Raw genomic sequence first — 19,160 nt, 5'->3', positions numbered from 1 at the left:
TTTTTCCAAAAAACTTACAGAGCTGATCTGCAAACTCGCCGCCTCAAAAATCCTGCAAAAAATTAAAAAATTCTCCATTTTTGCCCAAGAAAGTTCTCTGATACCACTTGTTATAGCTCTGATACCACTTGTTATAGATCTAACCAAGAAATATATGATAATATAAATAAACCCAATAAATAACAAGATCTGAATATATAGAAATACTTCTTTATTAATATCAAAATCTTTAAGGTAGGGCAACACCATACAATCACTCCTTAAGGAAGGAGAACACTCCACAAGTTATATGCCTGTTCATACAATATTCCTTGACATCTCTCAATGTGGAGTCTCTAGCCTCTATATAGGCCTCATACATACAATACCATGGGGTCATTACCATGGTTCCCTCAATACCATCTATCTAATACCATGGGCCCAATACATTATTACTAACTAGTTGTGGTTCGTTACATGATATGGGTTAACCACCTTATTAATTACTATGGCCCATCCCATTATTACATTATTCCCTTGAGTACCTCCCTTTGTACCCCATATTATCCCTCCTAGGTATATAACAATCTCAATTGGGCAGATATAGATCTAACCCAACCAAGAGCAAGATATTTAAAGTATTGGGATTTAAATATGTCTTGTTTATAATGAATATCAAATTGATAAAGTAGTTCAATTAACTGACATTATGGATGGGGTATGGTTTGGCTCTGCGTTCTGTGCTCTAGGGTTTGATAGTCTCTGCAACGGCGAGCTGCTCTAGACTGCAGGAGACCTGCAACCACTGACGGGATCAAGAAGTCTTAACTTCTACCAAAGCGTACAACACTCTATGGAACCCCCTCAGGGGGAGGGCGATGCGCCTCCCCCACCAAACGACAATGGGTGGTAATAGCATAGGGAAAGAAATAAACCAGCAAACCAGGGAGAGGCCAACGTGGATCTGAATTCACAACAGACAATACAGGACAAACAACAACCCAAGGTTTGCTCGACAGCATGCAAACCTGTAGCCTCTGAGCGTCCGAAGGTAGAACTTCCAGGACATAGAATCAACGTGCATATACAGTTTATGAGAGATCATGCTTTGATAGGAAAGTTCGTCGGACTGTGGCCGACTGAGAAGGCGTTATGGGGATGGATAGCTGTGAAATGGCACCCAAAGGGACATATAACCTTGCAGTTGGGACCAAAAGGGTTCTTCACGACCATTTTCAACTGCCTGGAGGACTGGAACAGAGTTCTGGATGGCGGGCCTTACTTCTTTAACGTTGTTGGACTGTATATCAGAGGATGGGTAGAACGCTTCAACCCGGACAAGGAGGATCTCAGCTGGGCTCCTGTTTGGATCCACCTATACTCGCTTCCAGTGGAATATTGGGAGGAAGATTCACTTCAAGTGATTGGAAATGTTCTGGGTGAATTCATAAAAGTGGCAGAGTAAACAAAAGTCCGCAGATACACATCCTTTGCCCATATATGCATCTATATGAACCTCAACCAAGCTTTCCCAGATGCGGTAAGTGTTTTTCATGATGACATTGAATGGGTTCAGCTGATAGATTATGAACATGTGCCATTTAGATGCCGAAGATGTCATGCCCTGGGGCATTTATTCAAGGATTGTCCGTTAACTCAAAAACCCTCTCCGACCTCTGGACTGGATTCATCTGAGGCAGATGACTTTACCAAAGTAGTAAATCGCAGGGAATCTCACAAGAAACAGGCCTCAAACTCCAAAATGCAACATACCAGCTCCTCCAAGCCTTCTACAATAACAACTTTGAAGTCTTAGCTAACCAAAATGACCCAAGCTTGGACTCTCCCATTCCACCCGAGACAGAGTTGATGAAAGACAAACATTCGAAGCAGGCAGTTCCCACAGTGCCTCAAGCAGATCCTCGATTCAAAGGAGCCTCCTCCTCAGATAAGAAAAAGGCACTAGCATGGAATACTCAAGTTATGGAGGTGGATGCCCCACAACCTAATGCCAGTTTAGAAGAAGAACCAAGTGAGGAGTTAAACTATACACAGATCATGGAGGAAGAAACAGAGGCAATAGATATAGGGGAGTTGGACATTCCAGGCCTAGAGTAGGCTTGTACTACACACAATTTTGATAAGATTCCAGATGGACAACTTAAGAATCTGGAGGAAGTCCTATCTCGTGCGCAAAGGCAAAAATCTTTAGGTATCCAGACTTGTGGCCCTTGGGACGGAAGATTCATAACCAAAGATATAAAAAAGCGAGGTAGGAAAACAGATCTGCAACGAACAATCAGAATAGGACAAATGTTAGTGGACTCAGGCAGGTATTCCAAGCTAACCAAGTACTACAACTCTGATCATAATCCTTCCCAATGAAGTTAATCTCTTGGAATATAAGAGGGCTTAACGGCCCAGGGAAAAATCGAATTCTTAAAAACATGATAAAGCAAGAAAAACCTCAAATCCTATTCTTGAAAGAGACCAAATGCAATTCAGGTGCATTAGATAGAATTGCAGTAAAATTATGGCCAGGGAGCTTCAATGCTGCAGTGGATGTTGATGGGGCTTCTGGAGGTCTGGCAATTGTCTGGGACTCCCGAGAAATTAGACTAGACAATATCCACACAAGTAGGAATTTCCTACAAGCAACCTTTCACATCATCGGGACAAATATACACGGGATCTTAACCAATGTATATTTTCCATAGGAGGCATCGCTTAAAGCTGGAATCCTTAACACTCTCTCTGCAAACAACCATGACAAGCTGCACCCTTTATGGATTTCTGGAGGAGACTTTAACACGATTACTAGGCTGGAAGAAAAAAGGGGAGGAAGATGCAGAGGAAGTCAGGAAGGGATACCCCTAAAGGACTTCATTCAGAACAACTGGCTCATCGACCTACCCTTCAATAATGGTGTATTTACTTGGAAAAATAGGAGAGAAGGTAAGCAGGAGATCGCTTCTCGACTGGACAGGTTCCTGCTCTCAGACAATTCTATTCATCTTGGTGGAGACTTCGCAGCTTCCATCTTGCCTCTTTCAGGCTCTGACCACTGGCCCATATCCCTTCATTGGTTGCGTCCGGAAAATCTGATCCACAGACCGTTCCGCTTTGAGGCCTTCTGGATGTATCATCTGGATTTCCAAGGCTTAATTAATTCAGAATGGAACAATTTCCCCCCCACCAGGTTAAAAAATGTTCCAATTCCAGCAAAAGCTTAAGTATCTTAAAAGTAAGATCAAACGCTGGAATCACACTTCTTTTGGTAATATCTTCCAGGCTCAGGAAACCCTTGAGCTGGAAATGAAGCAATTGCAGCAGAGAATCATTACTGAAGGCCGTTCAGAGGACCTGTCAACACAGGAAAAAGTTATTGAAGTGCAACTCACAGAAAGGGCTAAGCAGGAAGAAACGTTATGGAGGCAGAAATCAAGAGTCAGATGGCTTAAATATGGAGAGAAAAACACTAAATTTTTTCATAGGACCACAATCCAATGCAAAATGAACAATAGCATAACTCATATTCAGAATGAGCAGGGTGTCAAGGTGGAAAAGCACGAAGAAATTGAAAGCGAGCTCCTCAATTACTTCAAGCAAATGCATCGCGAGCCAATTGCAGACAGATCACAGGCTATAGAAAAAATTACTCGAAACATTCCTAAACTTATCTCAGAAGAGCATAACCAACTACTTCTCAAGCCTGTGGACTTACAAGAGGTGGAACTAGTAGTTTGACAACTGAAAGCAGGAAGGCTCCAGGCCCGGATGGATTTACCTCAAACTTTTTTCACAATTTCTGGGATTTGATCAAGATGGAAGTCTGGCAAGTGGTTGAGGAATCGTGTTCCTTAAGATGGATGTTTCCGGGGTTGAATGCAACATTCATAGCCCTGGTTCCCAAGGTGGACATGCCAAGCACACCTGACAAGTACATGCCTATTGCATTATGTAACATAATCTATAAGATTGTCTCCAAAATCATTGCATCCAGGCTCAAACTGATGCTTCCCCTCATTATCTCGCCTAAGCAATCTGGATATGTCGAAGGTAGGCAGATCACCGATGGTATCATCCTAACTCATGAAATAATTCATTCCCTAAAGATTTCCAAGAAGCCAGGTATGCTCCTCAAACTAGATCTTTCAAAGGCCTTTGATAGCCTTAGTTGGATGTATATTAAAAAAGTTCTTATTGCTTTTGGATTTGCTGCTCCCTGGGTCAGATGGGTCATGAGCCTCATCTCTTCCTCTTTCTTTTCTGTTCTGGTCAATGGTATACCCTCATCTCCTTTTCATCCTTCTAGGGGAATTAGGTAGGGAGACCCTCTATCCCCTTTCTTATTCATCATCATGGTAGAAGGATTAGGCCGTAGTATTAAAACAGCTCAGCAATCCCACTGTCTCAAAGGCCTATCCTTTCATAATCTCCAGCCTTCACTCACCAGCAATTTGTTGATGATAACATGCTTTTTGGGCATCCCTTGGTCCAGGAAGCCCGCCAGCTCAAATCCCTTCTGTCAGACTTCTTGGAAGCCTCTGGTGCCTCTATCAATAAATCCAAATCTCATATCTTCTTTTTCCATACTCCCTCTTTAACTCAGGCAGCTATAGCACGTATTCTAGGATTCTCCATTGCTACCCTCCCATCCAAATATTTAGGTGCTCCTCTGACTGCCTCAGCCCTAAAGCACTCTTCTTGGAAAATCCTCTTAGAAAATCTGGAGGCGCGGCTATCCTCTTGGACTCACAGATCTCTAAATATGGCTAGTTGGCTTGTCCTCATAAAAGCAGTACTTCAGGCTATGCCACTATACCTCTTCTCCATCCTTGCAGCACCCAAATGGGTTCTCAAAGAAATCAAGTTTCTCCAAAGATCTTTTCTCTGGGGTAGTAATGGTCACAAGTGAAAGTGGGCTCTTGTCAAATGGGACACTGCATGTCTACCAAAGAAAGGGGGTGGTATTGGTTTAAGGGATCCCTCTCAAAGTAATGAGATCATGGGAGCTAGAATCTGGTGGAAATGGCTTACGGAGCCTCTCACCCCTTGGGCTTCTTTGTGGACGGCTAAATATGCAAGGAACTGCCCAGCGGAGGAACTAATAAGAATATCAGACATCAGTATGGGCTCCCTTATATGGAACTTGGCCAAGCAACACAGAAATCTCATTCAGCAACACAACTTTTTGGAAGTGAAGAATGGCAACACTGCAAGGTTTTGGGAAGATTCATGGCAGAAGATGCCCAAATTAAAGGACCAAATCCCTCTTACTCAACCCCTGGAGCAGGAGATGCAATCTTATGATAAGGTGAAAAACTTTTGGAGAAATTCACCGACCCAAGAGTACCGGGAATGGCTCAAGGTGGATCAGATTTTAAGATAGGGCTCAACAGAAGTCCAACAAATACTAGACACAGAATTAACGAAAAGAAGAATTCAGTACTCTAATGATAAGGACATTCTTCGGTGGGGATATGAAGAAAGGGGTACCTATTCAACGAGAGAGGCCTATAATATCATTATCAAGGCACATACAGTGAAAGATTCTATCTGGAGCATAATCTGGGACCCTTCCATATGGCCGAAAATATCCACTTTTCTCTGGCTCCTATGTCATAACAAGATTCTCACGTGGGACAATCTCAGAAAGAGGAACTTTCATGGGCCCTCAATGTGCCATAATTGCAGACAAGAGGAGGAAACCATCAAGCATCTAATGCTGTCCTGTCAGACTACGTGCAAGCTCTGGGAAAAGGTCAGTTTCCGCTACCAGAAGGAAGGAAGAACTCATGGAGACACCATTGCCACTGTGTGCAACTGGGATCATAACCCTTATCAAAGCAAAATTTTAAATTTCCTTTGGAAGCTCATTCCGAGCTTTCTCATGTGGTCCATATGGAAGGAGAGAAACAACAGAATATTCAAGGATCACTCTATGCGGCTGGAATATATCTGGAAAATAATATGCCAAAATATTGAGGAAACCATATCTGTCAAAACCTAGTTCCAGGAGGATCTCCCAACTAACCCCCAAGAACAACCCATATGGGCCAATTGGAACTTCCAATGCAAGCAAGAACAACTTATCAAAGGAACAAAGCCTCTTAGGAGCCATTCACCTGAGAAATGGTTACCTCCCCCTATGCATATGTACCAGCTAAATTTTGATGGCGGCTCGAAAGGCAACCCAAGAAATTCAGGCTTTGGAGGGATTTTCAAAGATTACAAGGGGGCTCCTCTTTTAACCTTCTTAGGTTCAAAGGGATGGGATACCAACAACTCGACAGAATTGGAAGGTCTCTGGCAGGGACTAATTATTGCGCAAGATAAAGGCTTCTTCCCTCTCATAATCGAGGGTGACTCCCAGATCATCATAAATATGGTCTCAAAAATCTTACAAGGATCCTCCTCTGGCAAAGTGAGCAATAGTTGGAGAATGGAAAAAAGGCTTGAACTTATTGAATGTTGGCTCTCCTCTAATAGAGTGATCACTCTAAATCATATTCGAAGGGAAGGGAATAAAGTTGTGGACCTACTTGCTAATATGGGGGTTGATTGTAGGATGGATCTTCATGTTGGATCAATCTCAAGCCTAGCATCTGAATCTCAACTCATGGATTACAACAACCTAGTGAAGAAGGAAATGCAACAGGAGGAAGGAGAACACCCAGATGCAGGTGCAATTAATGAAATATAATGCTCTTATTGACTGATGGACAGGCTAGGTACTTCCAGCTGCAGCTTTTCGTGGCTTCCCAGGATTTCACCCAACACAATTTGGATCACCTTAAGAGAGGTAGATTTGGAGGAATGTCTGCATTAATCGCTCGCTTCGTCCAAGGTGATGATTCAGCTGTTATATTCATGGCGCTCTGTTTTCTCCTCATCGCAACTATTTCTCAGCCTCCATGCTCTAGGTTCTGGCCTACAGCGGGTTTGTGGTCTTGTTATGTTGAGGGTCGTGATGATAGGCTAGTCTATGCAATTGATGGAAAGATTTTAATTGCCCCTGAGTTTCGAATTAGGCCGCAATCTCAGGCCAGTCTTGTGCGAACGAAGAGGTCCTTTGTCATTGCCCTTGGTATCATTGTGCTTTCCCCTCACCGCCTAAACATGGTGCGCCAGAGTGTGAGGAGCCACTCCAGGGGATGCCAAGGTAGCCGAAGGCATTCGAAGGTGAGCGGTTTTGTGGATCCTGCCCTGCCTCTGGTTACTATCCCCTCCTCTCCGATAGTTTCGCCTCCTCATAGCCCTTCTCGCAGGCCGACCCCGAACAGTGCATTTCAGACCACTCATTTCAAATTTCAGAGCAATCTCAGTAGGCCAATGATCACCGCTCATATCACTATTATCCTGTCTGGAGAAGAAAGCCAACTTCATCCTCTGGTGCATGTGGTGTTTGAGCATTCTCAAAGCAGTGAGCAGTTTACGGCAGAAGGAAGTCCGGAGAAACGGAAGGGCAAGATGATAGACAGAGGCGACGCTCCTAGCGATATTATGCCTTATGAAGCCATCATTCCGGTGGACGGGGAAGGCAATTCTATGGCCACTCATCACCCCACGGCGAACCCAAAAGGCGAGAAGGTTGGAACTGAAGATATGAGGACTGGTATTGCGTGTCAGGAGGTGGAGATGCCTCCGAATACGGACGTGGAGGTATAACGCCACCTGGGCATGCCCAAACTTCTTTTGGTTTGCTGATGTTTTATATGGTCAACCTCAGGCAGTTTTTGTAGTTCTAGTTTAACATCTACAACCAGATGGTTTTGTTATCCCCCCGAGTAGCGGCAGTATAAAGATCTTCTGGGCAGCTAAGGAAAATCTCTGTCTTGCTTTCGTGTGGTTTCTTATGTTATGCTGGTCTATCTCTGGTTTATATATCTGTTCTCTTGTTTTCTATAACTGTTTCTCCCAGGCTCTCCCTATACTGGGGCAGTTTTGCTGAGTTGAGTGCTCTCGGGTGATGTTATCCGAAGCCTCAACTCCTTGTAATATTATTTTACTTTTCAGTTAATAGAGTTAGTCATTTACCGAGAAAAAAAACTGACATTATGGATACCAAAACACATCCTATTGAGACCTATTAACTGAAATAATCAATCAACAACACGCAGGAAGAAATTCACAAAAATGATATTGATTGTCAAATTAGTAAATCCAATAATTAAACAACAATATGCAAAAATAGTTCACAACATATTACTATTTAATAAATCAGTTTTATAAGACAGTTTTCTGAGTAAATAGTTACTCAGGGATCAGAATTTAATCCATAAGAATAGAGATACATAATAACAACATTGAGACAAATTACCCATATTGACAAAAGTGCACAAACATGAATAAATGATACAAGTATTTGAAAGAATAGTATAAAATGAAACTAGTATTTGAAACAATAATATTAGAAATACCAATTTACTGCATCCATTTCTCTGACCTTGGTCTCTGACAGTCCTTTACATTGCTTGAACTTCTGCTTTCAAAATTAGAGCCACAATGGTGCAAACTCTGCTCCTCATACATAATTCAAGATACAAAAAAAAAATCCTCAATAATCCCCAGATCTGATATTTTCTCTCCTCTCTCCTACAACTCTAAATTTCTATTACAGAAATGCTTTTAGAAGTTCAAAATTATAGAGGAGAGCAACTCCTTATTACATTCTCCAATTTGCTATTTATAATATTTGCAAAGGAATTCTTGATATGAAAGTTTGTTGAAGAGAAATATGCCCAATCCAATTTTATTTGCTCAAAATTCCAATCTTTAATTTTTGGAGCATTCTCATTGATTGAGATCCTTTTCTCCATATCTCTTCTACTATTTTCCTGTAAAAAGATATAAAAAATGAATTAAGATGCAACAATAAAAAATCAAAATATCATTTTTGGCATTAAAACAAACCCAATCAAATGCAATTAATTAAATAATTGAAAATAAAATATGAGCTTTCTATTGATGCCTAGGCTAATTTAATTGGCCAAGGATATTATTGACAAATGGATCTACATTGAGAAGAGGCTTGGACAAATGAAAATGCAGAAAATAAAATTGAGAAAATTGATTTTGTTTTAGAAATTCGTAGCTTGATCTTTTGCCTGATTTTTTACCCAATAAATGACCAACTCTGTTAGTGAAACCTCCTTAGAAATGTTCATTGATTTTATCTTTCCAATGAGCCGTCTCAGGCCTCATTTGGCCAAGTAAAACTCAATCTATGAGTTTCCAAAGTTGATGAGTCAAATCTGGTATAATTCTGAAATTTTCTGTTGTTGGGTTAAAAAATCAGAATATTAATTAAAAATTTAATCCTAAATTAGAATTCTAATTATCTAATAATTACTTCTAATTTATTATTAACTAAACTAACTATTTAATAAATTATTATTAATTAATCTTAATCTAACATATTAAATATTTAACTATTTATAAACTATTAATCTAAATAATAATTAAATTTTAATTTAATTAATTTTTTTATATTAATTAAATTAATTAATATAAAATTTATTATTATACAATATTAATATTAAATATAATATTATATTAACACTACCCTACCATACTTCATTTGCTCCACTCATGTATGAGTGAGTTTTGGAACCCAAAAGAATGGATTGTTAAATTTTGGTTAATGCCCTTTGACTATGAAAAGGAGATCGGCGTCGGGGAGTATGTCTTTTCGCAATCGGGAGATCGGGGATTTTAAGGTCTTTGGGGTTTTTTTTAAAAGTTTCAATCAAAAGCTCCGATGCGATCAAATTGTTTTTTTCGTTATTATATTTTATTTTATATATATTTTATGCATTAAATTTTAATTTAATTAAATTGATTATATTGTATATATCAATTAATTTAAAATTTAATATTAAACATTATTTTTTATTTTGGTTTTATTTCCATGAAATTTAGTTTTTAAACTACAATCACTTTGATATTCTGGGTTTTTAAGAATAGTAATTGATTTGGAAATTGGAGTAAATTTCTAAAATCCCGATGCTTCATGATTTGGCTGTATAAGTAAAAGAATGAAAAATGTTAGTAATAACTAACTAGGGGTTAATATTTAAAACAAAGCTTTATTGAACTAATTTAATTACAAAATGCAATATTGTACATTTTATGCATTTTTAATCTAGGCTAGATAAACGATGAGACTTCAAAGGAGTACCATTTTCAAACCAGTTGACAAAATGAGGCAAAACAAATGTCAATGGGAAGCTTATAAAAATTGATTTCAACAAAGCAATCAAAACATTAATCCAAAGAAAATGAAAAATTAACAAAAGCGTAGGATAATCAACTAATTAAAATCCTAAAAGGTGTTTAGCCAATTTTTTTTATAGAAAGGGTCCTCATTATTTGAAGTGAACAAGTCAAAAATTGGGGTGGGGGGGAGGGCGTTGTGTTTTACCTCAACAGGTCTAAGAGGGTATATAGTTTAGGGAATAATAAATTTTAATGTATGGTTTGAGGTTTTAGATGTAGATGTAGATTTAGGGTTTTATATCTTAGGTTAGGGTTTTGTCATTTTAATACATGAATTTTGTTGACAAGAACCGATGTACACCTCTTCGTCACAAAGAGACATTGTCAACGTCGCATGGCAAAAAACCCATGTCGACGACCAGACCCTTACGAAATTGATGACAATTACATGTCGACACCTAGGTATCAAACCATATCACCATGAAAACCATATACATTATTGTTTAGTCAATTTAATATGTCCTAAATTGCTACATTAATTATCAATCCGAGAGTCGCAAACTGATGAAGTGTGGCGCACTATATGTGCAAGACAACCTCTTTCTTACTTTTTTATTGTTTTCAATTTTTATTTTGTTTTGGGGTTTTATCTTTGTTTATCCCCTAATGTGAATGGAAATCTTATCCCTGAGTTTTAAGAATACTCTAGAAGGCAAGTATGGATATAGATTTTAAGTTATTGCACTCAAACAAATCAAAAACTGCAAACTAATAAAAGTAAAACCAATTCACTTCATTTATAGTTTGATAGCTCGCAAAGTAGTCTTTTTGGGGTTAAGCTATGGCTTTGGAGATAACGTCAATAATATGAGGAATTGATATCTAATTGCAGAAAAATAAAACTAAAATCAAATCACATCATTCATAGTCTGATAGCTCGCCAAGTAGTCTTTTCAGGGTTAAGCTATGGCTCTAGAGATAACGTCAATGATATGAGGAATTTGATATCTAATTACAGAAAAATAAAGCTAAAATCAAATCACATCATTCATAGTCTGATAGCTCGCTAAGTAATCTTTTTGGAGTTAAGCTATGGCTCTGGAGATAATGTCAATGATATGAGGAATTTGATATCTAATTACAGAAAAAATAAAGCTAAAATCAAATCACATCATTCATAGTCCGATAGCTTGCCAAGTAGTCTTTTCGGGGTTAAGCTATGGCTCTGAAGATAACGCCAATGATATCAGGAATTTGATATCTAAACTAACTAACAAAGCAAATGAATAAAAATGAAATCAAAACATAACTGAAATTGAAAATCTAAGAAAATCCAAGTCAGCAGAGAGGCTAATCTCATGTCACTAGTTATTGTAAAAATTGTATGAAAATGCTCGGGCCTATCCTAACCTGAAACACACACTGATCAGTGTTAGCAACAATATACAATGCTTAAAAAATCATGTACAAGAATGTAACTTTAACATCATAACTAACTTATGAAATATACACAGGTGAACAAATTATGAAATATGTGCAGTGGAAATAAGGAAACAACACATAAAAACTTTACAGAAATAAAGAAAACAAAACCTCAGCCAGTAGGGGCCCTCTGCACGGCCTTGGTAAATATGCTATCAATCTGGAATTACGCTCACACAGTCATATAAAATAGAGTCTTGTTATATTGAAAAACAGAGGAAGACTCCTCTCGTTACAACAACAGGACCAGTTCACGACACAGTACAATGACTAACAGCAAAACGACATCAAAAACTAACTCCACATGCGTTTGCAAACGCGTTATTTACAATGGAAATTACATAACTTTTTTCTTATGAAACATCTTCAACAGAGGACACGTAAAAAGACAACATCCGTGAGTTTAGCATGATGGTTGCCAAGATCATTCAATCTATCAAAAGATGGATGTTGGATTTGCGTCGTGGAGGCAGTCTACAACTATCAAAATGAACCCATGGATCTAGGAACGGTCTCGGACCCTTCACGTGTTTGAAAACATAGACCTGTTTGTCGTAGAATTCTTCGTTTGACCACCGTTTGACCAAGGGCTTCCTTTGCGAATTTGGTTGAACCAATAGGACCTGATTTATGTCCAGATCATTCCTGAACTGCCCACGTGCCTTGTTTTGCTTGATGACACCTGTAACCTATAGATCAACAAAAACAGTTATGGAAAGTCGAATCAGCTGCGGAAAGTGGTTGTATTCCACAACTAATAAGCAAAATCTAATTCAAATAGCAAACACAAAAGCATAGTTATAAAACCACTTAAATTCTCTTTTAGAATCAATATGCAATGATCTTTGATAGCTTATGAGGTACTGGTGAGGGGAAAAATTCTAGGAAAATGTGTAGGAGAGATGTAGTTTCAGGTCTCAACATACCCCTACTGTGAAAGTGTTGCATGTCCCCATGCAACAAAAAATTTGACTATTCTCCCTTCAGTTCATGTGTTCAGAGACCTCTGCCAACACATCTAGCCTTATTTTCTTATTTTTTGGGACCACTGTCATCCTCGGTTTCCTCATTAGGCACTTGAATTTGAGGTTGATGAGAACCTTGTTCAACCCCGTGTTCTTTTTCTTCAATTTTCTATTTTTCTTCTGCCACAGCCTAAGATGCAACATGGTGTTGTCGTGAATAATCTTATCCAACCTGCTCTGTTCTTTCAATGTTTCATTTTCTCTTTTGATGTGTCTATTTAGGACCTCCAGTTCAAAAACTTCCTGTTTTAGTGATTGGATTAGAGCTTCTTAGGTTGTATTAGGCTGGGTAGAGGAAGTGACTTGATGTGTGGCAGTTTTCTCCAACGTCTCAATATAATCATACATTTCTTGTTGGGTTGGATCTATCTTAGGTGTAGTCTTCCTTGGGTTGTCCCCAAAATCTGATTGAGAAGGACTTATCTCAAAATCTGCCTGAGAATGACTGATCTCAAAATCTGGCTGAGAAATAGGAGTATGGTGTGGGCCACGACCAGGAGGATTGTTGGAGGTTTTTCCGGTGTTTCCCCTCCTAAATCAATGAAGTGGGGCCCTTTAGTTTGTACTTTCCTCAGTTTTCCTTTAAGTCTAGAGCTCCTCCTTAGATTTTGTGAGCTAGTGTCTTCTTTCTCCACACTCTGTTTTTCTTCCCTTTTCCTCTTTACTGCAGTTGATTGTTCCTAAAGGTAAAATAGTCTTTCAGAAAGTATTTGGTGGTCCTCTTCTGAGGAAGGTTCTGGGGTTTGATAGACAGCTTCAATTTTTCTTTTCCCCTTTGATTTTCTTTGCTTCCTAACCTCAGTTATTTCCTTCCTACTTTCTGACAGCTTTTCTTCCTTATTATTTTCTTTAGCTATGTTAGTAGGAGTGTCCTGAATTCTCACACTTGTTTTCCTTCTCCTACTTTTCCTTGCTGAGCTACTCTCGGGTGTTTCAGGTGGATTTTGAAAGAAGTTTCTAACCAAAAACTGTTCCCAAGTGTCCTTCTTTTCCTTCAACTATTTTTCAATCATAATTTTTACAAGGCCGTGATGGTACAGGTGGGGTTCTATGTCCTCCAAATTCTTTTGTACAGTTATGGACATCTTTTTCATACTATTCAATAAAAAGTATGGCAAATTGATGGTTTGATTTTCTAGAAAATTCATTAGCAACTAGGTGTGGTACATATACATGGACCCGAACCATCCTTCACATGTAATAAACTTCTGGATTATCAACAATAGACTAGCCCACTTTTCTTCTAAATTAGAGACAGGGATTCCATGTTTGAAAACGGCTATATCCATACCTACATTGCGTAGGATAACCCTCCAGGCCCTCTCATCAAAGCTTTTGTTTTTGAACCACGGTTCCCCCTCCTGTGGAAGTTCCATTGTTGTAGTGATAGATGCCTCTGTGACTGAAAATTTAAGGTCTCCAACCTCAACTTCCACACCATTAAAAGACCTCGCAAATGTCTTCGTAACTTCTTTGTTGCAGCCTCTGAATTTCTGGATGAACTATAGCCACCGTGCCTTCCTTAGTATGCTTTTCAATTGTGGATACCCCTCCATGAATTTGGGCCCTTCCGATTATGCTCTTAGCAAAAGGCCCATTCCTTCCTCCTGCCTTAAAATTCGTCTGAGTGAGTAATGGATTGATGGAGGTGAAACAACTGTGTTAGCGGGGAATGGAAAAGGTTTGTGGAAAAAAACAGTAGTCGTAAACAAAATAGCAGAGAACAGGTAATGAGAATGAGTTCACGAGAGTGTAAAGAGGCCAGAAATAACAAACGGGATAGTATGGGAATAGAGTGAACTTGACTTTTGAGAAGAAAGTTGCGGAATAGGCATGAGCATGTTCTAAAAATGGCTGCGGATTTGTGCGGCGGGACAGAGCCGTGATGAAATAGATTACGTCCTCATAATTACCCGGTTCAGCAAGTGGAATGCCAATGTACAAATAAACACGAGTTAAATTCGAAGGCGGATCATGAGGACATTAACAATTAATGCAAGGTTCGTGGAGAAATCATGTAAAGTTCATGGAGCGGTTATGGAAGCTATCAATGGTAATCATTACATATAATGGAGCCATGGTTTCATAACTATATAGAATGTGCTTTTTTAAAATGCTATTTGAAATGAATCTTGCTCATACCTTGGAATTTTTTGCCACTTCCATCCATTAGCCTTTGATTAACTGCTTCCTGTTGGTGTTTTAGGTGCTTTATATCTTCAAAATATTTTCCTTTATCATACTTGCACTAGGTTCCCATCATTATTTGGCTAACATCTGACTGTTAGTGCTGAATAACAGAGTGTTAGTTGCAAAATCAATCAACTAGTTGCGGAATGAGTTTCTAGCTGCGGAAATTGACACAGTGAACATATGATTGAATGAAGATGGATGGAAATGAATGATGACTGAGTGAATGATAGATGAAAACTGGTCATGAAATGAATTTTATTGGCGGAATGAGATGATGAAATGAAATGAAATGGAGTGAAGCGAAATGAAGTGAAATGACATGAAACTTTGAACAAAATGAGGAAAGATTTTTTTTTTGGAAAATATAGGGCGTCAGAAGTTTCTGATTTTTGTCTTGTATTTTTTTGTATAATATTTCCAATAAGTGATTGGTTTTTAAGCTTATATATATATATATATATATATATATATCTATATATATATATATATATATATATATATATATATATATATATATATATAACAGAAAAGAACAAAGACTAGGCTGGTGGAGAAGAAGGATTCTTCTTCACCAGCCTTATTGCAGAATTATCTTGAAAGATTTTGACAAATTCCTTTGAGAGTGGCTTATGATAGATCTTTAATATGTGGCCATTCACAATAAGAGGAGTTTGATGTTCATCAATGATTTTGATTCTTACTGCTCCATTGCTAAAGATTTTGTCAATCTCATATGGCCCAAGCCAATGAGTGAAATTTACCTTTGAAATCTTTAAACTTGGAATCAAATAGCAATGCCCAATCTCCTTCTGGAAACTTTTTCTCCTTGATGTATTTGTCATGCCACTTAGCTCTTTGGTATTGAACTATATCAGTTCTTAGGATTGCTTCTTGTCTCATCTCATCTAGCTCATTAAACTTCTCCATTCTATGCTTTTGGGCTTCTGATAGATCCATTCCCAATTGAACTGCCGTCTTGAAGGTTCTAACTTGGAACTCAATGGGGAGCAGAACTTCTTTCCCATAAATAAGTTCATAGGGAGAATGTCTTGTTGTATTCCTCCATGTAGTTTTGTAGGCCCATAAGGCTTCAGGAAGCCTTTCTGCCCTATCTCTTTTGTGTAGATGAACAATTTTGGTAATAATGCCTTCAAGAACTTTGTTTGTAGACTCTACTTGACCATTTTCTTGCAAATGGTAAGGAGTAGACTTTCTGTGCTTGACCTTGTACTCTTCCATCAACTTCTCCACCAGTTTGGATGTGAATTGACCTCCCTGATCTATCACAATTTCTCTTGGAACACCAAAGCGAGTAAAAATATCCTCATAAAGAAAACTAACAACTAAATGCTCAGTAGCAAAAAATAATGCTTTGGCTTCTACCTATTTAGTGACATAATCAGTACATACCAATATATACTTTCTTTGTTTAGATGGTGGGTTAATAGGTCCAATAAAATCTAAAGCCCATTTTTCAAAGGGTTCGATGAGTACCTGTGGTTGTAATGACATTTCATTTGAGAGGGTAGGTTTCCCTACTCTTTGGCAGCTGTCACACTTTTTGACATATTGTTTTGCATCTTTGAAGAGGGATGGCCAATAATATCCTAAAGAAAGGATTTTATAGACTGTCCTTTTGTCAGCCAAAGTGTTTGCCGCATGGTTCATCATGACATGCTTTGAGAATATCAGGCATCTCATCTTCCCTAACACATCTTTTGAACACAAGATCTGGCCATGTTTTAAACAATTCATTAGAAATCCATGAATATTTTGAACTCTCCTGGATAATCTTTCTTCTTTCACCAGGAAATAAATGTGGAGGTAGTTTCCCTATAACCAAATAGTTAGCTATATCTACATACCAAGGAGTCTTAGTAGTTACTGCAAATAAATATTCGTCAGGAAACTTGTCCTCTACAGGAGAATCTTCTTTAGTATTCTGAATCCTAGACAAGAAATCAGCTACTGTGTTTTGTTTCCCTGGTCTATCTAACACAGTAATATTGAATTCTTGTAAAAGTAAGAGCCACATTGTAACTCTGCCATTATTAATGGGTTTGTTCATTAGATATCTAATTGCAGAATGATCACTATGAATAAAAGTTTCATACGTTGTTATATAATGTATAAACTTATTGATTGCATGAACAACAACTAAGAACTCTTTTTCAGTCATAGTATAGTTCAACTCAGTAGGATTTAGATTTTTACTGGTATAGTAAATGGCATAAGGAACTAGATCTTTCTATGCCAATACAACCCCTAGAGCTGTACCTGAAGCATCTGTAGAAATATGGAAAGGGAGTTTCCAATTTGGTCCTCTCAAGATAGGTGCTTCAGATATTCTTTTTTTCAAAGTTTCAAATGCTGATTGGCAATCAGGTCCCCATTTGAATTCATAGTCTTTTGTAAGCAATTTGAAGAGTGGAGATGCTATTTTAGTGAAGTTTTCTATAAATCTTCTATAATATCCAGTAAATCCTAGAAAACTTCTAACATCTTTTTGACAATTTGGAATAGGTAACTTGGAGATGACTTCAACTTTTGATCTATCAACTTTAATCCCATCCCCTGAAATATGATGTCCTAAAACAATACCTTCAGTAAACATCATAAAACATTTTTCATGGCTTAGTGAAATGTTTGTTTCTTTACATCTTATAAGGAAATTTTCCAAATTTTTTAATGCCTCTTCAAACGAATCACCATAAACTGTAAAATCATCCATATAAACCTCTACACAATCATGGATTAGATCAGAAAAAATTCCTAGTACTGCTCTTTGGAATGTTGCGGGTGCATCACATAATCCAAAAGGAAGCACTAAATAAGCAAAATTTCCCCATGGACAGGTAAATGTGGTCTTATCCTGATCTTCAGGTGCTACCTGAATTTGATTATAACCACTAAAACCATCCAGAAATGAAAAGTAATTTTTGTCTGCTAATGTATCTAATACTTGATCTATAAAAGGTAAGGGGAAGTGATCCTTCAAAGTTGCTTTATTCAATTCCCTATAATCAATGCATACCCTCCATTTACCATTCTTTTTGGGTACTATAACCAAAGGAGAAACCCATCGGTTATCTGAAATTGGGTAAATGAAATTTACATTGAGTAGTTTTTGGAGCTCTTCTTTCACTATCTCCCTAAGATTTGGATTCATTCTTCTCTAAGTTTGTCTGATTGGTCTGCTGTTTTCTTCGATATAGATATGATGGATGCAAGTCTTAGGGTCAATACCTTTCATATCAGTATACTCCCATGCAAATGCAGTAGAATGTTTTTGCAAGATTTTGGTTAGTTCTTCCTGTTGTGACTTTTCCAAATTTTTGTTGATATTCAGTGTTTTTCCTAGAAAAATCTCAATGGTAGAGATACCAAACTCTTCCATAGAGTAAAGAGACATTTGTCTTGATGATAGATATTCAATATCAGAATCTAACTGAAATTGTGTGTGGTCATATTCTGAAGATGTTTCAAAGTTTTCTAATGTGTTCAAAATTTGACTATCTTCACTAATTTCAGAGACAGTAAAGACAAGTTGTATAATATCTTTATCATTAACCCATTCATTGTCTTCTACTTTTGTAATTGCCTTTTCTAGAGGATACAAATTGAAATTCTTTGTTGAACTACCATCAGAAATGTACATATCTCCAGATCTACAACTAATGAAAGCATCAGTTTTGGCTAGCCAAGGTCTTCCTAGGATGAGTGGATGTCCTCCTAAATTACTCTTGGGAGTCAAGATCATGAAATCTACTGGATATTCCCAATAATCTAAGGAGACAGAAATATCTTCTAATACACCATATGGTTTGATTATTGATCTATCTACAAGTTGCAGTAAGGTGGGTGTAAAAAGAAGATTAGGAAGTTTAAGTTGTTCCATAGTCTGTCTACTCATAATGTTGATAGCAGCTCCTAAGTCAATCAAAGTGTTTGGAATTTCTATCCCATTTATATGTGTCTTGACAATTGGACTACCTGGATCTACATACTTCTGCATGGTAATTTTTCCCATCATGATATCTGCAATTTTTCCTACTAGGTGGATTCTTCTTGTGTCTCTTGGTTTCCTTCCTGGTCTTTTAAGATTCAACTCCTTTATTGTTTTCTCTAGAATAGGAAATTCAACTCCTTTATTGTTTTCTCTAGAATAGGAATCTCTCTAATGGCTTGTAGCAAGAGAATCTTGATACAGACATTCCTTAACTCATCTAGGAAATCATAGTCAGGCAACAAGATTTGTTT

General features: G+C 37.8%; 1 protein-coding gene across 1 annotated transcript; it reads left to right on the top strand.

The window, feature by feature from the left end:
* Nucleotides 1-1,072: 1,072 nt before the first annotated feature.
* On the top strand, nt 1,073-1,444 carry LOC149164385 (uncharacterized). Its single transcript, XM_089429453.1, has one exon. It carries the CDS (start codon nt 1,073-1,075, stop codon nt 1,442-1,444), a length of 372 nt encoding a protein of 123 aa, XP_089285579.1.
* The last annotated feature ends 17,716 nt before the right edge of the window (nt 1,445-19,160 follow it).

This window comes from Pinus tabuliformis, chromosome 5_1 (genome assembly GCF_031772625.1).
Source record: "Pinus tabuliformis cultivar Carrire ecotype Pingquan chromosome 5_1, CPIR1, whole genome shotgun sequence".
Taxonomy (NCBI): domain Eukaryota; kingdom Viridiplantae; phylum Streptophyta; class Pinopsida; order Pinales; family Pinaceae; genus Pinus; species Pinus tabuliformis.
Note: the sequence above shows the minus strand (reverse complement) of the source record. Positions and strands in the feature narration are given on the sequence as shown.